The sequence below is a fragment of the Physella acuta genome, unplaced genomic scaffold (genome assembly GCF_028476545.2).
Source record: "Physella acuta isolate Inbredline_101_S28 unplaced genomic scaffold, ASM2847654v3 ptg000416l, whole genome shotgun sequence".
Taxonomy (NCBI): domain Eukaryota; kingdom Metazoa; phylum Mollusca; class Gastropoda; family Physidae; genus Physella; species Physella acuta.
In genome coordinates, this window is record NW_026731935.1 from 49,466 (window position 1) to 75,007 (window position 25,542).

The window sequence follows — 25,542 nt, forward strand, 5'->3', positions numbered from 1 at the left end:
GAGATGTGTGTTGGAGTGAGATGTGTGTTGGAGTGAGATGTGTGTTGGCGTGAGATGTGTGTTGGAGTGAGATGTGTGTTGGCGTGAGATGTGTGTTGGAGTGAGATGTTTGTTGGAGTGAGATGTGTGTTGGAGTGAGATGTTTGTTGGAGTGAGATGTGTGTTGGAGTGAGATGTGTGTTGGAGTGAGATGTTTGTTGGTGTGAAATGTTTGTGTGAGATGTGTGTTGGTGTGAGATGTTTGTGTGAGATGTTTGTTGGAGTGAGATGTTTGTTGGTGTGAGATATTTGTGTGAGATGTTTGTTGGTGTGAGATGTTTGAGATTGTTCTGTAACATGTTTGTGTAACATATTCGAATGTTTGACAAGTTGTTGGTGAAGTGGACCTCGGGTTTTACTGAAGTGAAGACTTAACAGATCACAGCCCGTTGTTTTTGTGTGGTTACTACATTAGTTTCAGATGGAGCAATTCGTCTTTTCATCTACCAACTAATTTGCTCACAAGATTCATAGCAAAATTTTGTTCTTCTTTAAGTGCATACAGATCTTGTTTTAGAATATCTCCTCTCTTTCTCATACCTGACTACGAACTACAACACAGGATACATGAGTAACATTTAAATGGAATGAGTTCAACTGTGTACCTAGTGTAATCACCATTATGGTGGGTTGGGTTGTCGTCGACCTACTGGTAGAGATTTATTTCAGTGGCGTAGATAGGGGAGGGCGGGTGGGGCGGCCACCGACCCTAAGAGGGCGCAAAAGAAAAAAGGGTATAAAAAATAATTAGAAAGCCGGGGTATTGAACTATACACAAAGTTACGAACGCAAACTGTTCCATGGCTCTACACACTAATGTCTATATCAATTGTGTGACACCACAATAGAAACCTTTATGGATAGTGACTGGTTTAAAGTGCCACCAACCTTACCAACTGGGGGAGGGGCGGTTTCACCAACTTAAGTAATATATTTGTTAATGAGCTGGAGGGGGCGCAAAATGGATTGTTCACCCTGGGCGCCGGAATGGGTCACTACGCCTCTGATCTATTTAGGTACATTGTGTCGTCAGATTTAAAAGAATTTGTTTTACTATTTAAATGAATGCACTCCAACACACGTAGCCTAAAGATGATAGAGTCAGCAACATTTCTTGTTTAATTTCAAGGACAAACTAGCCCATACAGGAGTAAGACATCATGGCTAGTGAAAAAGTAAACTGATACATACAAGGACCACCACAGACATTGCCTGAATACTGTCTAATTTTGATGTAGACCAAATTGAGCTGCCTGAATTTGACATGCAGCACCTCAATAGTTCCTAGCTACCCAACTGGGATCTACAGATACTGTCAATAGTTCCTAGCTACCCAACTGCGATCTACAGATACTGTCAATAGTTCCTAGCTACCCAACTGGGATCTACAGATACTGTCAATAGTTCCTAGCTACCCAACTGGGATCTACAGATACTGTCAATAGTTCCTAGCTACCCAACTGGGATCTACAGATACTGTCAATAGTTCCTAGCTACCCAACTGGGATCTACAGATACTGTCAATAGTTCCTAGCTACCCAACTGGGATCTACAGATACTGTCAATAGTTCCTAGCTACCCAACTGGGATCTACAGATACTGTCAATAGTTCCTAGCTACCCAACTGGGATCTACAGATACTGTCAATAGTTCCTAGCTACCCAACTGCGATCTACAGGACTTCTAGTTTAAAAAATCAAACAACACCCCATGTGTGTAACATACCACATTCATAATTTGATAACATGAGACAAGCATTAAGGTTTACAGTTAATTTATTATTAGATTAACCTTACTATTTACAGACAGCGTTGTGATTTTTTTCTAGCCTCATCACCAGTCTAAAAAGCTCATCACAAACACAAGTCAGCATCATAGCTGACTACAAACTGAAACACATGTCTAGGTGTATACATCCAGGTCTCTGTGTAGCCTTCTCTCATTCAGTCCTTGACTAGACAGAGCTGTTAGGTGTATACATCCAGGTCTCTGTGTAGCCTTCTCTCATTCAGTCCTTGACTAGACAGAGCAGTTAGGTGTATACATCCAGGTCTCTGTGTAGCCTTCTCTCATTCAGTCCTTGACTAGACAGAGCAGTTAGGTGTATACATCCAGGTCTCTGTGTAGCCTCCTGAGCTTCTCCTTCTTGTTTCTGTTGTTGTGTTTCTTCCATGGCTTGCTGCTGGCCGTAGAGATGGACGTCTGACTTCCCATGGGTGACTCCAAGCTCTCAGTGCTCACCTCAGACGTCTGTTTCAACGTGTCAGAACGCACAAAGTCCTTCACACCACCGACACCTTTTGAATGGATTCGACTTTTTTTCTGGGGGGGCGGGGGAGAATTCAAAGTTATTTTATTAAGTATATTATTAAACCACCATAAATGAGAAAAATGTCTCAAGCATTCAGCATGAACAGCTGCAAACAGAAAGAATGTTGGTGCACTTACCTTTTCAAAAAACTCCTTGTCTACATCACTTTGAATGTGTTTCACTGGCTGAAGCAAAACATTTGTAAATACTTCATTAATTTTACATTTTAAAGAAAATAACTAACGTTGTAAGACAATCAAGCGAAATGAAAATAAAAGTTTGATAAAGTAACTTACAAAACTAATAAGGTACCCATGGAGTAAGCAAAACCAATATAATCCAAAATTTAAAATCCTAACCTCGAGTAACCTTTATTTTATTAGGCCTTTATTCACACACTTATCAAAAACCTAAAATGGTGCTTTAGAACATTTCTATGACTAAGTTATCTTTTATAATGATAAAAGCACCATCAGAAGATAAGACAACGAACCAATTTATGGGACTGGAGCTCTTCCAGTTTTGTTATTCTCTCCTGGTCTTGAAACTCAGCCCCTGCTATACCAGGTGGGGGTTCACAGTACAAGAGTTTACCCTGGAAATATTTCAAACTATTAACAAAATCACATACATATAGCCAAGTCCAAAACAGCAGCCTACACTAGACTGGTACATAGAAAACAAATGTAGCAGAAGCCTACCTTAACATAATCTTTTAGAATATATCTGGAAGCTCTGGGACCATCTGGTGTACCTCTGGCTGTCATAAAACCTCGCATTGCTACAGTCAATAGAAGAATATCAAGATTTTTTTAACAAATAAAAGCATTGTGAATGTTACTACATTACAACATAACTATGTGGATACGTCTAGCGAATTGTAGTTTATTTCCCCACCTCCATAAGAATTAAGCAGCTCTTCAGCTGTAGGGTTTCTATTGGGGCTGATGTCGTCTAATGAAGGTCTAGGGATCATGATGCTGTATGTGGCTTCTAGAACATTCCGAGGTATACGATCACAGAGGTGGCAACAAGTTAAGATTAAATATTGTAAATGTATGGGGTAATTGTAAACTTAAACTTGCAAGTAACATCAGATAATCAATCACATAGTGGCCTTTTAGATAATAAAATGGTGGCCTTTCAAATCATTTAAATAGTCTTATAAAAATCTGTGTGAGCTAATGCCAAATAATGGGTTCAAACAATAACACAACTTGTACAATGTCCTGCAGCAAGTTGTAACAAAAGGATATCAGGGCCACTGGAGAGACATGATCTCTCAACTCATCAATAGGCAGGATGCCATTGATGACCAGGTGAGCTTTAGTTGCTACAAAGGAAGGAAACACAAGCCCTGGGCAGTCACACAGTATCAGATGTTCATCTACATACAATGTCTGAAACACATAAGTTATTGCATCATACAGTATCAGATGTTCATCTACATACAATGTCTGAAACACATAAGTTATTGCATCATACAGTATCAGATGTTCATCTACGTACAATGTCTGAAACACATAAGTTATTGCATCACACAGTATCAGATGTTCATCTACGTACAATGTCTGAAACATAAGTTATTGCATCACACAGTATCAGATGTTCATCTACGTACAATGTCTGAAACACATAAGTTATTGCATCACACAGTATCAGATGTTCATCTACCTACAATGTCTGAAACACATAAGTTATTGCATTACACAGTATCAGATGTTCATCTACGTACAATGTCTGAAACACATAAGTTATTGCATTACACAGTATCAGATGTTCATCTATAATATCTGAAATACAAACATTACATTAAACAGTATCAAATGTTAATCTAAATACAATGTCTTTGATATAGCGATGCACTAAAAAGGAGAAAATAAATTATTTTCTTTAAAGGTATAATAATGCACTATTTAAATAACTATAAAGAAATGGTTTTTAAACACTACTACTCTTAGGTGAGCACTGAGAGCTTGGAGTCAAAATTAAGTCGATACAGAGTATTAATTGCGGTCTATATATAAAATATTAAGACAGATAAGTGAAGCCAAATGTTTGTTACCTGTAGATGTTTAGTTTTTCCAGGTGTAGCTGATACACCCAGCCTCTTCTCCTCAAGAATCACATTAATGGTTGAGCTCTTGCCAACGTTGGGGTAGCCCACCATGCCTATAGTTTTTACACTGCTGGATCTGGCTTCAGACGAAGACTGGGCAAGTCTACGGAAGATCTCCAGCAATTCTTGAGCTGACATAATATCAGGTTTGTTGACAATGTGCAACCTGGCATCACCTGAAGATTCTTCACTTGTTTCTTGATGTGTTATCTGGCAGGCAGGAAGTGGAGGCTCAGGGGAGAGAGTCAAGTCTTTCACAGCGCCTGCCACTTTCTCACAGGGTGACTGTCCTGCCACTTTCTCACAGTGTGACTGTTCTGCCACTTTCTCACAGGGTGACTGTTCACCATCAGTGCCCTCCTCTACTTGTGATGACTGGTGGCTTTCTGTTAGACTAGTTTCTTCACTGTCATCATCACAATCATCATCACTGTCACTTTCCTCATCATCATCCATCTCATCATCTGACTGCAGTTCCTGACTTGATGTTCCCTAAAGTAGAACAAAATATATAAGTTGTTTGTTTCCAGATAAATGTAAACAGTAAACTTTGAATTTAAAATTACTCCTCATGTACTATTGACTTGAATATAACTAACCATTAGATTTTAAGAGTCATTCCAATCCAGTACAAACAAAAATAATTATTTTCCTAAAAACAAAAACCTGTCATCTGCTCTAAAGTAAGGCAATTTAAAGCAAGCATCATATTACTGACCTCTTTCATAGCTTTCTCTACTTTGGCAGAGAAGAAAACAGCATTGATTCCTGCTTTATTGAAATAATTTACCCAAGACTGTCTGAAAAACATTTACAGATTGATGAACTCCATTAATAACAATTTAAAACTGTACCAAAGTAATATAGTAGTTAAATTGTAGCAAAGCTATAAAGGAACTGGTGATCTCAATAACAATACACTAACCTTTGAACTTCAGTAAGGAAATCTGCTTTGTTGACTAAAAGCAAAACTTTTTTGGTTGGGTCGACTTCTTGAACATAAACATCAAGATCTTCACAGCGAAAAAGCAAAGGGTTTCTGGCATCAACTATCTGAACTATGACATCACTGAAACAACAATCACATTTGAGATATTACTTTTGTATTTTTAACAAAACTAAGTTACAAATTGAATAATATTATCTTCTATTTGTCAACTTAAGGATAATTTAAAAGGATCTTTAAAATGTTGACCTTCTTTCAATAACTCTCCACAGCTGTCTCCAAAAGTCAAGGTTCTTCTCATACGGTGTAAGCTGAATGTGCTCTTTTTCTTCCAGCCTACATGACCAAACAAGACAATCAAGAACACAGGATCAAACAAACACGCCTCCAATTAGTTTCAATTAATAAGGTACACATCCAACCATCTACTCTACAGAAAGTATATTTAAACACAATGCACAAACAAGCCCGTCAACATTTTCAAAATTTTGTGGGATTGCTGCAAAGCTTTTGACTTCCTTTACTGACCCATTTGTACTAACTTATAATTGGGAAAAGAATAATTTTGATGAAAATGAATAAAGTAGTGATTATATTATTTCATTTAATAAAAAATAACTTGAGTAGCAGAAATGTGAGTATTTCTTAAGATGAGAAATGCTAATAATTGTAGTGCTCTGTTTAGCTACATCAATGGTGATGAAGTGAGTTTGTTGTCAGTGTGTTATTAATGAATTTACTTTTGTTCAACTAAATGCAATATATACTTTATTTATATTTTATGAAATGTGTTATTTGACTTTAATTTAAAAAAATATAAGTTTGTTGGTGGTGAAAATTGTATTTATTGTGAATTTTTTAAATGACTCATCCTATATTTAGTATGAAATGTGTGTGGCCAGGAGCTAAAAGGTTAAATTATGTTTTTTCTTCCTACTAAAATGATTATTGGTAATAAGGATAATTTTCATGCTTTTATAAATAAAGAGTAATTATAATAGCAGCATTGTCATACAATATAATAATTGCACCATTGTTAAACAACATAATTGCACCAGATTATTATGTAACACAACAAACTCACAACTTGAGTTGTCTCCTCCAATCTGTGAAAGACTCTCTCTCCAGAAGAGCTAACTGTTCTTTAGTTGTTGTTTCATCCCACTTGGGCCTGGTAAAAACACAGGAATAACATTTTTTAAAAAGCAGATCAAATTATCTGAACAGATTATTTTCTCTGTATTAAACATTGACAGCCAACAATCTTTTATTTATTAATCAGATCCCAACAATAAAAGAATTGGAATTTAACAGCATTCTGTGGTGTGAAATGTTGTAGTAATCTAAAGGCCTAATGATGAATTGAGTAAACAAACCTTCTGGGAATTTGCAGCATTGCTCTATGAGTGTCCTGTGCCTGGGATATCAACTGTAAATCAGATTCAGTTAGCTTTATACCTTGACCAGGGTTGGAGATTATCTGGATATTCTGTCTTTCTATAAATATCAATAAAACAGTATCCTGTTAGTTTTATAATCCTAATGAAGAAAACAGCAATCTAGGGAGGAGAAAAAGTTGTTCAATCACTGGTTAAATGAATCTAAAAATGTACACTAAACACCAAATATACTACAGTCTGTATCATAACACCTGCTGTGAAATCTTTTCCTGCCATTTCAGCTGTAGTAAGAAAGTCCTCTAAGTTGTTTTGTTCTGTTACAGACTGAAAGTTAATTCTGTTGTAGCCTGCGCCATCGTCCAGTTCTGTTGTGTGAAGCTGCAAAAATGTTGAAATACAAATCTATTTTATGATTATCAAGACAAGCTACAGTCACATACAAATGCCAGATGATATAAGAGAAACCAGCACAATTAAAAGTAATTTTAAAAAATTCTTATGCTTTCTAAAAATAACAACTTACAAATGAGTCATTTCCTGTTGGCCTACGACCTAGCTTTTTATTTTTATCCTTAACCAGTAAGCTCTGGCCCATTTTAGATATTTGACCTTTGCGACGGCCCATCTTGATCTTTGTTCAATAACTTATGGGCCTAGTTGTATCTTAAAAAATAAGATAAACATTGTGTTATAAGAAAACATTAGGAAGCTGAAAGATAAAGACATAAATCATGGACAAACAGAAGTGAAAAGTTCTAATTCCTTTTTGATGCTGTTGAGTGTTAGTGGTAATTTGTCTTTTGCCTGAAAAATTATTTTACATGCTTATAATCCGACCCTGTGTCATTTTATTAAAACAAAATAGGCTCTTATCATTTTAAGCCGATACTGTTTAGCATATTCGGTGAATGTGCTACCTTACACTCTCCCCAGATTTCATATTTTTTCCAAGACAACTTAAAAAGCAGTTATTTATTGTTACTGTGTGTCAGGCTAATGATACTTTACAATATTAAAGTAATATTTTTGCAGGCCTAGAAGGCCTTTTCAGTTCTGAATTTAATGATTACATTTATGGGAAATTTTCCCCACACCAAGCCGAATAATCAAACAGTTGGGTAAATGCCAGTCAAATATGTTTCACATTTTACCAAGCCCGCTTAGCCCCCCTATCTAACTAAATCTAGAGATAAAGATGTCTATAAAACTAAAACAATATCTAATATTTTCTAATAGACTGTTTTGAGCAGATATTAACCTAACTAGTATATAATATAGAGCCATTATATTAGAGGCCTATAATAATGGCTTACTAACAGTGTAAAAATTGTCATATTCTTTAGTTTAAATTAAAGTTTAATTTAATAATTAATAATTATTTGTAAGAACCTACTAAAACTAAAACATAAACTCAGTACACTGTTGTCTGTGACTGTCCTGACTCCGAAGCCTAATACTCATAGTCTTCCTCTTTTAATATCAGAGTTACTGAGAGTAGTCCTAAACAGAACTTCGTTTAGTAAACTCAGTTTAGTTGAGTTTAGGTCAGGACCAACAGTTGTGGATATTTAGCCAACTTATTAGTATTACAGTTTTGAAGTTACTTAGCGAATCGCAGAGCGTTCTGAGTAATATTTGAATTTCTTAGGACGCATTCTAAAACTTTGGGATTTGCCATCTTCTGATTAAAAAAGCTTAATATTTCATTTGCTGGCACATCTGGTGTGGTAGAATCAACGGTGTGGTACTTACATTCATAGCCCCGGAGATTCGAGTTCGAACCCGGCTTAGCACAACCAGTATACAGTGTCTTCTGGCAATTTATTTTTTCATATTGAAAAAGTCAAGTGTAAATTAAAAATTTTTTTTTTATTCTTTATAAAATTTTGTAACTTCATCACTTGTGTGATTGCCTGCTTACATTTTTTAGCCCACAGGTGAAAAATCCAATTAAATATTATAAATAACTGAATAATAAACCAAAATCAATGGCTAAATATATCAATAGAGGCCAGAAATTACAGGATTGTTTGCGAGCAACATTTGCTATCTAAACAGCTGCCATCTGTAAGTTAGAGTGGTTTCCCCTGAATGTCTTACTATTACTATAAGTGTACGAAAAAAAAAAAAAAAACTTAAACAAGATATCTGCTAAAGTAAATAAGCTTGGTTGCATCTGATGAAAATAATGATATAGCCTCGGTTATTTATTCCGGATTTGTACAGCAGTAAAAAACAGTAAAACCATGGCGTAGTCTGTCGAGCCTTTATGGAAACCACCGGAAATAAATCATCATTTATTTGCCACCATATTATTTTTAATACATAGGCCTAATGTTTTAAAATGTGCATGGATTAATTTTAGTTGCATTTTAAATACCTTACTGTTTTGCTAATTAATACTAATTATTTTAAGTGTAGGCCTATGTGCTAATTATTGCTGCAACTCAACATTGTTCTAGTTCTTCTTACTACTTTTAACTTTAGTAAATCTAATCGTCTTATTTTACTAAATCTAGATTCAAGATCTAGTTGTCGCAAATCTTCATTCTTTTTACTGTGTTTCTTTAGCTAATAAAAAATAAACAAGCATTGATTATTACACTCGACTTTATTAATAATATTTTTATTTAGGCCTAGATTTAGGCTACTAATTATTGCTTATTTTCTGTCAATTAGGCCTAAACATTAAATTAAATCATTAATTTAATGCACTTGACTCTATTTTTATTTTATCGGTCAAATAAACTATAGTTTACAGTAACGAATGTTACCGAAACTCAACAAACATTACCAGATAATTTCTGACGCTATATTTTATATTAGGAGATTAGCCCTACCCAATTATCTAGATCTATAATATTTGACACAAATATATCACAATATAATTCTATAAAATAAAGCCCTAACAATGAGGCAACTTTTTCGCACATTACTAGCCTCGGCCGATTTTACGCACCTAAAATCCTAAAAGATCCGAGTCCGACAGAGGTAAAACTCCATTTTAGCGTATTTTATTCCCCGCTTCACGTTCACCTCCAGTTGAGCATATTTTATTATAAACACAACCAAAACACACGAAAACGTTAGGAAAACATTAGGCTTATTAATATATTTCTTTATGAATTTTTGTTTTCATATTTGATAATTTACTGTTGTCAAAACTTTAGAAAAATCCAAATTTGGAATATTGAATGTGCTATGACTATGCATGTATGTTTGTGACGTATGCTGATAATTAAAGTCAATGTACTCATGGTGAACCCTCGACTGTGTAGGGATTTTTTTTCACGCTGTTCAATTTGAACTGTCCCAATGCTTTTTTATGTTGTTTTTTGGATGCATCTATTCGGACCCGGGTCCAATAGCCACGGCTGCTATTGGGACCTGGGTCCTAATAGCCTCGGCCGCTATTGGGACCAGCCAATAGAATTGTTAAGATTTAGTTATACAAAAATTCTTTTAAGATGCAGAATATATCTTTTCTGTTGTGATTTTTTTCCTTGTAATTCTAAATGATAGATTGAGATCTTGCTTTAAATACCCGATATCATTACTGACAAATGTTATGATGAGCGGGTGTCGTTAGGTCTATAATATAATTATGGCCTATAGTACGAGCTTCTATGGCCGAGCGAATGTTGAGCGGGCATGTTAAATGTGTTTTATTTATTTTTTCTTCTGTTAAATTTGATTTCATAGGTCTATCCTTCCATATATATATATATATATATATATATATATATATATATATATCTATATCTATATATATATATATATATATACACACATACATATATATAAAATTGTATAAAATAGCTCTGTAGGCTGCAGACTACAGCTCCCGGGCCCGTTTTCTTCAACACGAATATATCGCATGCATTGTAGTATGCTTTAATAGAAGCAATATGTAACATTTGAACGCACAATGACCCCAAATCCGTTTTTCCCGCTTGCTGGGTTGAGGGGGGGGGGGGGGGGAAACTGCGATGACGACAAATCTCGACCAGCTCATAGCAATGGTCTTGCTATGACGTATGCTAAACGCTTACACTGTTCACATCTAAACCAAAGTGAACTCACGGTGACCCTGGCTACACCGTGTCGGTATTTTTCTTGCGCTGATCAGAAAACGCGAGAGGGCGATCGATGGAGCTACGATGTTTTTATAATTGGCGTGTTTAAAAACCAAAATCTAGAAAAAAATATATTATCTATTTAAAAAAAAAACAATTAAAAAAAGACACTTATGCAAACAACTCAATGAAATGTTAAACTTAGATAAATACACTTTACTTCACGCAAAAACTAGAGCTTTGATAGGTTCTGATCCTGTAACTGATCGAGAATCGGGAGGTACTGCATTCTCCACTCGACCACGACATCTTACGATAATTACTAAATATTTAATGATTTTGTATAGGCCCCTATACAGCTAAATATAGGGTATTTAGAAATAGCAACACAAGAACTAACGCTAGCTAATCTGCATAACTAATTTAGCAATGGACACCAGCGAGTTGACGAGATTCCTTCTGTAATGTTGTTGACATGGAATAAAAATGTGCTTTTTTAGATGTAGGACCATAAAAATAATAAATGATAAAATTTTATTAAAAACTTAAGCCTAAAATTAATTCAGAAATGTAATATTTTTAGAATCAATGCTATAAAAGTTGCAGATCCAGAGAACTTGAAAATAATTTGTTGAGTTTAAGGCTACATTTCTATTTATTTTCATCAAGCCTAAGTTATAACCTGATGTTTCACTTTCGTAAGACAAACATTGATTGGCTGTAAAGGAACTCCGTGATCGATTTCTGACAGCCCCACTTCATAGTTATTTTGTTTACAAAACTTTGCAGATTAAGTTTTTAAATAACTATGCAAATTTAAACACCATGACCTATTTTTTCTATTTTTAGCTTACAATGTGTACAATAAAATTTATAGCGGCCATTGTTTATGTCGCCATTACACGTGAAAACCTAATTGTTTTTGCTTTTTTATAAATTTTTATTTAGTTACCGAAAATATTAAAAACATCAAATACATCCAATCTTTAGTAAAGTCCGAAAAAAACCAGACAGACAGGATTTTATAACCATTTTAATTGTAACTACGCCGTGCAAGATTTTTAAATTAATTTATGCACCTCTCAAATACCTTTGAGACATTTCTTGCTGGTGTCCATTACAATATCATTACATTAAAAGACAACACAATACAAGAAAAGCCACATGAAGAATCAAATAAACATAAAAGGTATAATATAATTTTAATACAGGTTGTACAAGTGCTTAACGAACTTAATGCCGGGTCCCAATAGCGGCCGAGGCTATTAGGACCCGGGTCCGAATAGCCACTTCCTAGGTTTTTTTTACCTTTTCTAATTAAAACTCATATTCATTATTCATAAAAAAAAAGTAGGTGTGTGCTTTGGTTGTGTTGATAATAAAATACGCTCAACCAGAGGTGAATGTGAAGCGGCGAATAAAATACGCTAAAATGGAGTTTTACCTCCGACAGATTGAGATTACCGACTAAAAAACTAAAGTCTTTTTTACATTTTTAGCCGACCTTTGACTAACTAAAGTTACTAAACTAAAAACATTAGGCCTAAAAATTATATTTTTCTAGGATCAATTACTTTTGGTTCGTGTATACAACACGACACACTTATATCTCTAAAATCTATAAGCTACTATAGATTAGATTTAGGGTGTATTAATTTTTAACACGATAACACGCCAGTGAGGTTGGTTTGTAAACAAACCATCGTCCAGCACATGCACAAAACCGGGAGATCTAATTACCAATACTATTGTTAGTTATTAAAAAATTACCGAGATACAATGAGAGGTCTCTATATTTATTCAAATTGTAACATATTCATTATTTCATTAATAATATAACTATTGTAATAAATAAGCTATTAATAATATGAAATGGGATTGAGGGTGCTTTATCATTGCACAATGAATTTTACATTTTACAAAGTTTATTTTTTTAATTACAAATATTACAAAATAGGGCTTTCCAACTGTTTCAAATAAAGATACAACAAATTTCTTTCTCCAAAATAATTTTTTTAAAAGTGTTCACAATATGCTTAGTGGCTTAGCATAATGTGTCTTGTTTTCGCATGATGGTACAGTAAACTACATTGCATTTGATTTTCTTATTAAACTTATTAACTGTAATCTTAAAAATAAATTTTAACTATTTAGAAAAATTGAATGAAAAAACATACAAAAGGGGACTACACAAAAACATGATTTCTCTTAAAATGGTTTTAAAGCTTTATTATGGCTTCTGATAGAATGTAATTGGATGTAACAAACAATTTTGTCTAAATAATTTGGACTTCTAATAGTTAAAAAAAATTACCTTCTTTGTACCATTTAATGATTAGGTTGTGGTTTGCTGGACAGGTGTTGCAATGAAAATGTCTCACTCAACACACCCTATATTGGCCTAATGGTGGCTAAATGTAGGCAGAGTTTCTTCCAGGCATCTCTTCGGGGGGGCTTTGCCCCCCCCCCCCCCCCCCGAAAATTTTTTACCGCCCCCACGAACGAAATGAAATTTATATAATTTATATAGAAAATATATGCTTTTAACAGTGTCCGCCCCCCCGAAGAAAGTTTACCGCCCCCCCGAAGATTTCAAGTGCCCCCCCCCCCGGAGAAAAAAGTCTGGAAGAAACACTGAATGTAGGTTACCAATATTGACCACATCCTGGCACAACCTTGTTATAACATCATATTTTATTTGTCCTTTTTTTTGTTATATATTTACATGATCCCACTAAACCTAATGTACTTGGCATAGTTATTTTAATATATATATATATATATATATATATATATATATATATATATATATATATATATATATATATGTATACATATTAGCAAAATTTAACATACATATTTATTAGGCTGAATAAAAATTTGTAGAAAATTATAAAGATCTGTTTACCGTTTTCATTGGATGACCTTTAGAACAATTATGCTGCTGAATTTTTTTTTTTTTGGGAAACTTTCATTGTTGTTTTTTCTCCACTTAGAAAATTATAAATTACAATAAATACAATAAACTCATTGCTTTTCAGAGTTTATTTCTTTCAAAAGCCAATATTGTTATGTAGCACTTTTGGGGCTAGGTTAAGAATAGTTAAAAACCCACTGTGATAGTGATATAATAATTTATTTTAGGAATAGGGCACACATTCAACCAACCATTTATCTCTCAATATCAATTAAAATTTGTTTTTCTGGTTGCTGATATTTATTTTCTCAGTAATTATATTTCCTTACTGATAATTATTGTACAGACCTGTCTGAGTTGTTTGTTGTATTCTTGTGCAATTTGTATTATTAGCTTTCTGATAAAATTGTCTAAATATGACTTCCATGGTTTCTTTTTTAGTTGATCATTAGCAAAAGAAAACTATTTTGTAAAAAAAAACCAGACAATGTGTTACATCTGATTCCACAAAGAGCTTTGTGCTTAGGCCTACTGTAGTATTTGACAAGAGTGGAAGAAACATGCATATAATAGATCCCATCAAAAGTTAAAACAAACAATTCATGTGGAAATATATAAAAAGTATTCTTTTATTTTTAAAAAGTTGTTCTTCCTTGTTTAGTATGACATGATAGTTGAAGGGTACACATATTAATTTTTCTAGATCTTAAGGCATTTTATGTATCTAAACACTTTAATACTCAAAACATTATTATATGTTCTTCATTTATAAAATTTCATGACAAGTAATGAACCAGTACATTTAACCCAGATTTAAATTAACTTCTGTAACTGTTGTCACATATTAAAAATTTAATCAAGAGATTGACAAAGGAAAGTTAACACAATAAATTATTTACAACATGACACAGAAACAATGATTACAAATTAAAATATGGAATTGATAAGGAGTAATGTTGTCATTTTTACAAAGCAATAATATTAATAACTTTTTAGTTATGTAAATAATGATTTATTAAGATTAGGTATAAAAAGTTAGTCAATTTTTCCCTCATATAATTGTTGAGATAGAATTTAAAAAGTTAAAAAACTAATAACATATTTGAAGATTCACTTCATTTTTTGTTTGCATTTTTGGACCAGATTTTTAGTTCATAATACTATATTCCCATAAGAAAAACGATATGCATTTTCATGTATTTGATGGCTTTTAAAAGAACTGATTAAAATCAAAGACAAAACTTTCAAATTGCTCCTGAAGATTTTACAAGTTTGTAGAACTGACTATCTCCTTGTTCTAACAAATTTTTTGAGCTGTCAAACTCAACAATTGAGCCATTTTCTATCACCATAACTCTGTGAAAAAAAAATATATAAGCAAACATTTAAAAATACAATCATATGAAAGATTCATAAAAATTATTTAAAAAAAAAAACGGGAATTCATTCACCTACAGTTACAATTTTGTGTGTTTTGAACCATTCTTCATACACAATTATATTTATAATTATAGTAAGAAGTATAGTCTGTAGCAAAGATAGTATTGTGTCATTACCTGTCACAGTCCAAAATTGTGTTTATTCTATGAGCTATTGTTATAGTTGTACAATGCTTGAAAACTCTTTGAACTGTATTTAACACCAAATTATCTGTAGTTACATCCACAGATGAAGTTGGCTCATCCATTATTAAAATTTTACTTCTACGAAGGAGAGCTCTTGTTAAACATAACAGCTGTCTCTGACCATTGCTATTATAAAATACAAATGTAAGATTAAGATATAAAGTAACACTAATTCATTATAAAAATGAAACAATTATATATTTTTATGATTTACATAAGTTAATGAAGTTTAATGTTAGCTTAATGAAGTTTTAATTTATACATTTTTAAAGGTAAAAAGAGTTCAGTAACTTCTAATTAAAAAGAAAGAAATGTACCTAAAATTTAAGCCATTCTCTCCAACTTCAGAGTCTAGACCAGCAGGCATGCTTGAAACAGCATCTTTTAAATGGGACATAGTTAAAGCTGTCCAGATTTCTTGATCAAGGTATTCACCATTGGGATCTAAATTCATTCTCAATGTACCAGATAAGATGACAGGATCCTAGAGAAATGTTTTAAAGCAATAAATCTAAATATAGAACCCAAGTTTAATAACAAAAGTATTAACGCAAGTAATTAAATTTAAATTACAAAGTTTTAACCAGTAATAAAAACAAGAACATACATTGCGTTAAATGCAGATTTCACTTTAGATTGTTAAATTAAAATAGATTTTTTTACAAATCATCAAATTTAGTATTTACAAATAAACAAAATATGGTTGCTCGTAGTTATTGCAGATTTTACCTGAGGTAAAATAGTCAGCTTAGATCTCAAATCATAAAGTCCAAGAACTGAAATGTTGATGTTGTCAATGATAATCTCCCCTTGAGTAGCCTCTATGAGTCGAAACAAGGCCAATGTTAATGAAGATTTTCCTGCACCTGTTCTCCCAACTATCCCAATCTGTAATTATAAGCAAATTATATTTTCTAAATATTTTTTAATGTAAGGATTTGAGTTAAATAACATAAATAATACAAAGCAATAAGACATTTAAGAGCTACCTTTTCCCCTTGCCTAATCCAACAGGTAATCTGCTTAAGCACTGGTACTAATCCTTCTCTATAGCTTGTAGAATATTGATTAATGATGATTTCTCCTCTCTCTGGCCAGTCTGGTGGAGGCCGAACATTGGTGTAACGTGGGGCCTGTATAATTAGTTTTTAATTACTATTTATTTTTTAAATAATTAATTGTTATTATTATTACCTATTTTATCAAGAGTTAATGTCATAAATAATATCATTTAGAAAAAAAAGACAATAATAAAACAGAACCATGATAAAATTATTTGAAATCTGACCTCTTGAACAACATTTGAATATTCCTGAACTCTTTCAACACTGACAACATTGGTCTCCAAGTCACTCATAGATCTGACCAACCACTTCAATGATTGGGTTATCTAAACAGTTTATGTTTTGTTATATGTAAGGGGAGAACCGAGAGGTGATCTTATTCACTCATCCGTGCACCTTTGTGTGGTGACAAAGGGGTTTACTAAACCTAAACAAACCAAACTAAACTAGACTAAGTAAACAAAAAATCAAAGTCAAGAGTAACTACGATATACTTTATTTGATCGTTAAATACCCCGCCTAAAAATTTAAAATAAAAGATCCAAACTCAACGAAAACTAAACCCCAGATGTAGCTGTTATAAAACTTAGGAAAACGTAACTATATAAAGACAAGGAAAATATGACTACAAAAATGGCTAAAAAATCGATTAAAAAAACTCCTTTTAAAAAAACAACTACTAAAAAAACAACCGCAAAAAAAACCCAGCCAAAATAGGCCGACTACAAACAACACTGTAACAAACAAAATCATTAGAGCCTATCTACTTCAATATTCAATACATGAATATAGCCTGTACAATACAACCATGGTTTTCTATAAAGCTAAAAGACAACTATCCTAGTTTAAGGTATCAGTCAAAAAAAAAGAAAAAATGTTTCACACTTACATTTCTAGAATTTGACACTCACACAAAATGCTTCAAGATTCCTATTTGAACACAAAACTGGCTTCCGAAATTCTTGAGCACAAATTTAATTTTTGACGTTCTTAACGTGAGTAACTGTTGTTCTATTCTGAGTGAACCCCGTTTGGACCAAGTTCGAGTGCCAATATATAGTCTAGTCGGCCCATCCCTTATCATCTCCCCAGAGCTATAGGGTCGCGAGTTGGGCTCCACACCATCCCTCGGCGTTCGAGATAACACCGGTCACTATGCACCCATGCGTTTCACACCCGATAATTGACCGATATAGATCTTCCCGTTGTCTCGGGGCTAACGATCGTGTCATACACCGCTTGAGCTAACGTACGGCCACACGGCACTCCCGCCGCGTTTCACACCTAACAACTGACCACCACAGGTCCCTACGCTGCTCGCGTCTAACTATCCGGCCCAGGCGATAATAAGTCCCTAAGGTCATCGGAATCGTTTCTGACGTCCACCTGCAGATCATGAGTCATGATCCAACCGTGACGTCCAGCGGCATGCCCGGACTCAACTTTAGACATAAATCACCGCGGGTGTCTCCATCATTCCGTGTCACTCATGCACCTGCATAGAGCTCGTAGCCCTTAACGACCAGGGTGAGCCGATAACATTTTAATCAAATTTTAGATTTCCCTGGCCTGTTCATCCCCAATATCTTAGATTAACCCCTTGGGTTTAACTAGCACCTAGTCACCTTAGCCCCTTTAATAAGCACCCAAGTTACTATTACATTTTGGAATAAACAGTAGTATACCAGCCCACAAACCCAAGTTACTATTACATTTTAGGATTAACAGTAGTATACCAGCCCACATTCTTCCTCCGCAGAACGTTTACGGTCCCCGTAAACAGCTTAGTCATGACAACTAGGCCTCAATTGGATAAACCTTGTACTGAATGCCCTACTATCGCTGACACAGTCAATTCTAAACACGGTAAAGTCCACTAAAGGCAAAAACATCAATGAGCCACTGAAGGTACATCAAAGAGTAACAGTTACCGGGATCAGATATACACACATACTTATCTTTAAAGGGTAGTGAACCAAAATGGACACATCCCGCCCTTACGGCTAAAAATATGTCATCATTAAAGATAAATAATCGTCAGTTCACAACCATAATTTTACACTACATGGTCTGATATTGTATGTTAAATACTAATATCAACCAAGCCCTTCCAGTCATAAAATTATGTTACAGCAGGTTTCATCTAAAACAATGTACAATACAAGAAAATTATTTCTTCTATTTACCCAAGCCTTTACGTTTTTTAAGTCCGAACTGGTACAACTTACTTGTTTAAGGGCTACTACCATCCTATTGAATAAACTCATGGTAACAAGACAAAAACAAAAAAACATAGTAACGAGACAAATTGTACAATTTCACATTCATCATAGTCGGCTAACATTAACAGATTAGAAGCCTAACTTATCTGGAAACTTTCTCGTTCGAGACGATCTCCTTGGGGTCGTGAGAGAAATGTTAGATGGTACTGATACTGGTGTTGGTGGTAACACTGATGGCACTACTTGACGTCTTCGACGGGGAGGGGGTATGGGCACTGCAGGGATCTCTATTTGATAATAACGTTCTTTATGGATATCTTCTGCGTTTTTAACATCCGGCAAGGTTATTTCAGGAAGGGCAGGTACCGGAACCGCTTCAGCTGGAATATACTTTCTGATCTGAATACCTGACACTCTGCGAGTTATCCTTTCATCAAGTGACTGAATGGTGAAATAACCACCACTATCAGGTGGAACTGAGGTCACAGTATAGGGCTCTGGACCAAACTTATCAGCTATTTTGTTTCTCCCTGTCGGGTGTTGCCTTAAGAGAACCAAATCTCCCACGTAAAGCTTCACCGACGGGACGTTAGACAGTTGTCTGTCACGTTGACAGACTTCATGTTGTAATTGACGAGCAGCGTGTTCATGCAGATCGGCGAGTCGTTGAAGATGCTGTTGCAAGTACTCTCCTGCACTGGTTAAGGCGGGCCTCGGAGAGCCCAAGAAGATGTCTAAGGGTAGTCGAGGTTCTATACCAAATAGTAGCTGGAAAGGTGAGTGACCAGTACTGGAATGTGGGGTACTGTTGTATATGAACACCAATTCCGGCAGGTGTTTAGGCCAGTTTCGTTTCTTGTCGTCAGGCAAGGTGCGGAGGAGGTCATGCATGGTGCGATTGAACCTCTCCGCCTGACCATTCCCTCGGGGGTTGTAAGGTGTTGTGCGGGACTTTTCGATGCCATAGTGCCGACACAGCTCCGAGATTACGTCTGCCTCAAAGCACCGCCCTTGGTCTGAGTGCAGACGTCTAGGCACTCCATAGTGCACAATCCAGTTTTCAATTAGGACTCTGGCTACGGTCTTGGCGGTTTGGTCACGCGTCGGTATCGCCATGGTCCATTTAGTAAATATGTCCGTAAGGACCAGGACATCTTCCCTGCCGTCTGACGCTGGTTCCAACGTTGTGAAATCTATAGCCACCACTTCGAGTGGAAGTGTGGCTATCAGATGTCCGGGAGGCTGGTGCACTTTCACTGCCGGTAGTTTAGCATGTTGACACCGGTCGCACTCCATACAGTGCTTACGGACATCATGCTCCATATTTGGCCAATAACAGCGACGCCGCAGAAGTTGAAGACAACGTTCCAGCCCCTGGTGGCCGTTGGACTCGTGTCCCAATCCTAAGGCTTGGCGTCTGTACTTTTCAGGCAGAACCACTTGCATTATTGGGTCGCCCCCGGGTTCGATTATAGACCGGTACAGTACGCCATCCTTCAGGATAAGCCTCTTCTTTTGTCGCATTAGCGCTCGACAAGGCAAGGGTAGGCCGGTAGTTGTGTTTGATGTAGACTCCATCAGAGAGAGTACCGGGCCAATAACAGGATCCATGGCCTGCGCAGCCTGCATCTCGTGATGAGATACCGAAGGAAAAGAGTAGATGGGTGTTGCTGGGATGGAATGGCAGAAGGTTGAGATCTGGTTGTGGGAGACTTCGTGTGGTACATTGGTGGATATTTTAACCGAGTAGACCTCGACATATCGTTCTTCAATATCGTTCTCCTGTGGTACCTCTACAGGGTTACGAGAAAGTGCGTCTGCATTGGCGTTCAGCTTTCCCGATCGGTACTGGATATCAAAGTTGAAAACGTCTAGGTCGGCCACCCAGCGTTGTTCGGTTGTGCTGATTTTTGCAGTTTTAATATAGCTTAGAGGATTATTGTCCGTATACACAATAAACTTTGTCCCTAATAAATAACCCCTAAACTTCTCAGTCACAGCCCACTTTAGGGCTAACAGTTCCAGTTTGGTAGCGCTATAATTCTTCATGTTACGTTCGCCAGGCCTTAGAGACCGACTGGCATAAGCGATGACTTTCAGACCGTCGCTTTGTCTCTGGCTTAACACAGCGCCTAATCCCTGGTAGCTGGCATCTGTTTCTACGATAAAAGGTATAGAAAAATCAGGGTAGCCTAGAACTGGAGAGCTGGTTAAGGCTGACTTCAAGTTGACGAAGGCTTTGTCTTGTTGCTCGCCCCAAAATTCAACAATAGACTGTCGTTTGTTTTTACTTTTTACATTGGCAAGAGTGACGACTTCGTGCAGAGGTTTAGCTATTGTAGCGAAGCCTTTTACAAACCGCCGATAGTATGACGCTAGTCCAAGGAATGATCGAAGTTCATTCAGGGCCGATGGAGTTGGCCAGTTGTTAACAGCCGAAACTTTCGCTGGATCAGTCTGGACACCCTTTTCAGAGACTATGTGCCCCAAGTATTGAACTGAAGCCGCACCAAATACACATTTATCAGGGTTCAGTTTAAGTCCTATCTGTCTTAATCTGCTCAAGACTTTGGCTAATCGTTCTAGATGCGTTTTAAAATCTGGGGAGTACACCAACAAGTCATCTAAATATACGAGCATTATGTCCATGATGAAATCATTCATTACACCTTGCATGAGCCTAGAGAATGTTTGCACGGCTCCACATAATCCAAATGGCATTCTAGTCCAAGAATATAAACCGAATGGTGTGATGAAGGCTGTTTTTTCCTGATCATTTTCATCCATGGCTACCTGATGATAGCCACTGGCTAGGTCTAGAGTTGAAAAATAACGTGAACCTCCTAGCGCATCTAACGTTTCTTCTATTCTGGGTAGGGGAAAAGCATCTTTTCTAGTGACATTGTTAAGCTTCCTATAATCACAGCATAATCTTATTTCACCATTCTTCTTTTTCACCACCACAATGGGAGCTGCGTAGGCACTAGTACTGGGCTTAATTACCCCTTTAGCTGCAAGTTTTTCAATATGTTCTTTGACAGCTCGGAACTCAGCTGGTGGAAGTCGACGATAGGGCTGAGCAACCGGTGTATCATCAATTAGAGGGATCTGGTGTTTAATTAAGTCAGTAAAACCTAAATCATCATCTGACCAAGCAAATACATCTTGAAATTGTCCAAGTAGAGAGTTCATAGCCGCTTGTTCTGCATGGTTCAAGGACGTGGATATCAATGATGTAAATGATACCTTATTCTTCACCTGGTGATTCACACTGCTAATGGTACTGGAGGTCTGAGGTGACGGCCTTACCGTGATTTCAGCCGCTACATGGTTGACTTGGATGTCTACTTCAGACGAAGACGTGAATGGATGGATAGTGCCGATACAGGTTTTAGGATGGATCGTTATGCTCTCGTCCGACAAGTTGACAATGCCGACACGGAATAGACCTCTCTCGGCAAATGTGATCGCTGGAACTAACAGTAAATTTGGGTTGAATGATACTGGCAGGGGTTGTACCATCAGGTCACAAGGTACACTTGGGTCACATCCAGTTGCACTAATCATTTGAATGGACCTGGCTGGGATGATGGAAGTAGAATTTAAAGTTCTTGCTCGCCCATCTTTCACCAGTTCCTTGGCAGGTTGTATAAACGAGGCGAGGCCATTAACATCTTTTAAAATGTTCATGCCTAACAGACACGGGGCAGTGGACTGCGAAGACGCCGAGTCCCTTATCACTAGGAAACCCTTGTCAGGTAAAACTTGTCCATTCAACTCCACCGTGGCCAAAAAATATCCAATATACGGCACACTCAGTCCATTCGCTGCAGTCAACCGGAAACACTTTGATGGAATAATTTGCAGAGGACCCTGAAGGTAATCTAGAAAAAAGCTTTCAGTCACTGTACTGACCTGAGACCCTGTGTCGACTGTTGCCAGAAGAGGTGACTGGTTAATGTTAATTTTTACCGTAGGACAAGCTCCAACCAGTTTCTTCCAGAATGACGAGTCGTCTGACCTCCCCCCAGTAGTTCGACTCTGCACTACTGTGGGAGTCCATTTTTTGGACAGTCCCTGGTAATGTGTGCCGGACTGTTACAGATGTAGCAGTTAAGTGACCTCCGGAAGTTCCGAAATCGTTTAGCAGGAGCTCGGGGTGGTTCCCTGGGCTGTGTAGAAAGTTTTGCTTGTGCTCGTTGCATTTCCTGCAGCTGTGTTGCCAGGTCACTGACCTGTTTAGTCAGAGTAAGGACGAGGCCTTCTAACTCTGTTGTGGCCTGGCTCGATGTGACGGCAGACGATCTGGCCTCAAAGGTCGTTGGCTGCTCGTCACCGCACCACCGGATAGCAGCATTTCTCAGCTCCAGGAATGTGGTACCGGGACTTTTGTACAGCTCTTCTCCCAGGTACCTGCGTAGGATCGGGTCTTGTAGATTCTCAACGAAGTGGTCCCTCAGGATTTGCTCATCCGTAAGGGACACTTTAAGGGCCTCCTGTCTCGCCGTCAGAGATTCAAACGCCTCATGTAGGCGATGTGAGTAAGCCCTCACTGACTCCGCCCTATGTTGGTGAATCTGTTGGAACGCTCCAGTAAGTTGTGACACACTTCTCTGCTCGCCATAGATGGCTCGCAGTACTTTAAAGGTCTCCTCCGGGTTGTCTCTCACAACCTTGGGGTGGCACTTCAGCTCGGCGAGGACGGACTCCCCCAGGTGTGACCACAGGAAGTCCCGTCGCTCCTCATCGGACAGGTCTTTACGCACCTTCCACGCCCGGCTGACATCTCGGATGAAGCGTTCTACTTCATCAGCATGACCATCCCCATGGAATCTTCTGATGGTGACCTCTCTCTGGGGTACTATGATGACGGTGGCGGGGGGCTGTCTATCTTCGCCACTGTCGGCCATACTTAAGCTGGGTTTTTACTTTTCTTTTTTTTTTTCAAACTTACTCTAACTATCCTAACAACCTAGCCTTCTTCTTCTTCTTCTTCGTTCTTAATTTTTTGAATATGGTGGAGGATTAGACAACAAGTCCAACTTCGTGGACAAACCGGACTGTGGTTTCCAGGAGAGACAACTCCAAAATCAAACAGCTACTGCCTTGTAGTTTGTTCTTGGGTGATCAAAGGCTATGGAAGCAAATCCAGAAAGAAAAGCAGGCTGAAGTCGGAGTCAACGGGCCATCTAGTATGGCGCATAACATGCTGGCACGCACTGCTTAATTTTATGATGGAGGAACCTAGCCTAAATCTATACCCCTGGGCAAAAAAATTAGCCTAGTAAAAAAATAAAGTTTGGCTTGTCTAAGCACGGATCCCACTTCTGACACCAAATGTAAGGGGAGAACCGAGAGGTGATCTTATTCACTCATCCGTGCACCTTTGTGTGGTGACAAAGGGGTTTACTAAACCTAAACAAACCAAACTAAACTAGACTAAGTAAACAAAAAATCAAAGTCAAGAGTAACTACGATATACTTTATTTGATCGTTAAATACCCCGCCTAAAAATTTAAAATAAAAGATCCAAACTCAACGAAAACTAAACCCCAGATGTAGCTGTTATAAAACTTAGGAAAACGTAACTATATAAAGACAAGGAAAATATGACTACAAAAATGGCTAAAAAATCGATTAAAAAAACTCCTTTTAAAAAAACAACTACTAAAAAAACAACCGCAAAAAAACCCAGCCAAAATAGGCCGACTACAAACAACACTGTAACAAACAAAATCATTAGAGCCTATCTACTTCAATATTCAATACATGAATATAGCCTGTACAATACAACCATGGTTTTCTATAAAGCTAAAAGACAACTATCCTAGTTTAAGGTATCAGTCAAAAAAAAAGAAAAAATGTTTCACACTTACATTTCTAGAATTTGACACTCACACAAAATGCTTCAAGATTCCTATTTGAACACAAAACTGGCTTCCGAAATTCTTGAGCACAAATTTAATTTTTGACGTTCTTAACGTGAGTAACTGTTGTTCTATTCTGAGTGAACCCCGTTTGGACCAAGTTCGAGTGCCAATATATAGTCTAGTCGGCCCATCCCTTATCATCTCCCCAGAGCTATAGGGTCGCGAGTTGGGCTCCACACCATCCCTCGGCGTTCGAGATAACACCGGTCACTATGCACCCATGCGTTTCACACCCGATAATTGACCGATATAGATCTTCCCGTTGTCTCGGGGCTAACGATCGTGTCATACACCGCTTGAGCTAACGTACGGCCACACGGCACTCCCGCCGCGTTTCACACCTAACAACTGACCACCACAGGTCCCTACGCTGCTCGCGTCTAACTATCCGGCCCAGGCGATAATAAGTCCCTAAGGTCATCGGAATCGTTTCTGACGTCCACCTGCAGATCATGAGTCATGATCCAACCGTGACGTCCAGCGGCATGCCCGGACTCAACTTTAGACATAAATCACCGCGGGTGTCTCCATCATTCCGTGTCACTCATGCACCTGCATAGAGCTCGTAGCCCTTAACGACCAGGGTGAGCCGATAACATTTTAATCAAATTTTAGATTTCCCTGGCCTGTTCATCCCCAATATCTTAGATTAACCCCTTGGGTTTAACTAGCACCTAGTCACCTTAGCCCCTTTAATAAGCACCCAAGTTACTATTACATTTTGGAATAAACAGTAGTATACCAGCCCACAAACCCAAGTTACTATTACATTTTAGGATTAACAGTAGTATACCAGCCCACATATATAAAACAGTGTATACTCAACATATATATATATATATATATATATATATATATATATATATATATATATAAAATTTGCTAATGTTATG

At 37.0% G+C, this 25,542-nt stretch overlaps 3 protein-coding genes across 3 annotated transcripts in view; all 3 read right to left on the reverse strand.

The window, feature by feature from the left end:
* Positions 1-1,800: 1,800 nt before the first annotated feature.
* LOC131942649 (large subunit GTPase 1 homolog) lies at positions 1,801-12,585 on the reverse strand. The gene is made up of 15 exons (XM_059302546.1): positions 12,466-12,585; positions 7,339-7,478; positions 7,067-7,193; positions 6,792-6,912; positions 6,500-6,586; positions 5,665-5,751; positions 5,395-5,538; positions 5,188-5,269; positions 4,416-4,961; positions 3,607-3,750; positions 3,248-3,374; positions 3,052-3,131; positions 2,844-2,945; positions 2,488-2,535; positions 1,801-2,361 (listed from the first exon to the last, which is right to left on the reverse strand). The coding sequence occupies exons 2-15, from the start codon at positions 7,438-7,440 to the stop codon at positions 2,137-2,139; spliced, it is 2,022 nt and encodes a 673-aa protein (XP_059158529.1). The 5' UTR covers positions 7,441-7,478; positions 12,466-12,585; the 3' UTR covers positions 1,801-2,136.
* Positions 12,586-14,507: 1,922 nt separating this feature from the next.
* LOC131942650 (multidrug resistance-associated protein 1) overlaps positions 14,508-25,542 on the reverse strand; it is a 96,257-nt gene continuing 85,222 nt past the window's right edge. The window contains exons 29-34 of the mRNA XM_059302548.1: positions 16,722-16,823; positions 16,423-16,566; positions 16,163-16,321; positions 15,751-15,917; positions 15,365-15,559; positions 14,508-15,164 (exon numbers count right to left, since the gene is read on the reverse strand). Of these exons, the coding sequence (XP_059158531.1) occupies positions 15,053-15,164; positions 15,365-15,559; positions 15,751-15,917; positions 16,163-16,321; positions 16,423-16,566; positions 16,722-16,823 (879 nt within the window). The 3' untranslated portion in view covers positions 14,508-15,052. The remainder of the gene's footprint in view (positions 15,165-15,364; positions 15,560-15,750; positions 15,918-16,162; positions 16,322-16,422; positions 16,567-16,721; positions 16,824-25,542) is intronic.
* On the reverse strand, positions 20,760-25,441 carry LOC131942651 (uncharacterized). The gene is made up of 3 exons (XM_059302549.1): positions 24,596-25,441; positions 23,964-24,440; positions 20,760-23,691 (listed from the first exon to the last, which is right to left on the reverse strand). The coding sequence occupies exon 3, from the start codon at positions 23,627-23,629 to the stop codon at positions 22,766-22,768; it is 864 nt and encodes a 287-aa protein (XP_059158532.1). The 5' UTR covers positions 23,630-23,691; positions 23,964-24,440; positions 24,596-25,441; the 3' UTR covers positions 20,760-22,765.

Coding starts and splice junctions, on each gene's coding strand:
- LOC131942649 (XM_059302546.1), bottom strand. CDS start 7,440: ATGGGCCGTCGCAAAGGTCAAATATCTAAAATGGGCCAGAGCTTACTG. Junction 5,539..5,664: donor TGGAGAGTTATTGAAAGAAG/GTCAACATTTTA, acceptor TTGTTGTTTCAG/TGATGTCATAGTTCAGATAG. Junction 4,962..5,187: donor TAGAGAAAGCTATGAAAGAG/GTCAGTAATATG, acceptor GTTCTACTTTAG/GGAACATCAAGTCAGGAACT.
- LOC131942651 (XM_059302549.1), bottom strand. CDS start 23,629: ATGGCCGACAGTGGCGAAGATAGACAGCCCCCCGCCACCGTCATCATA.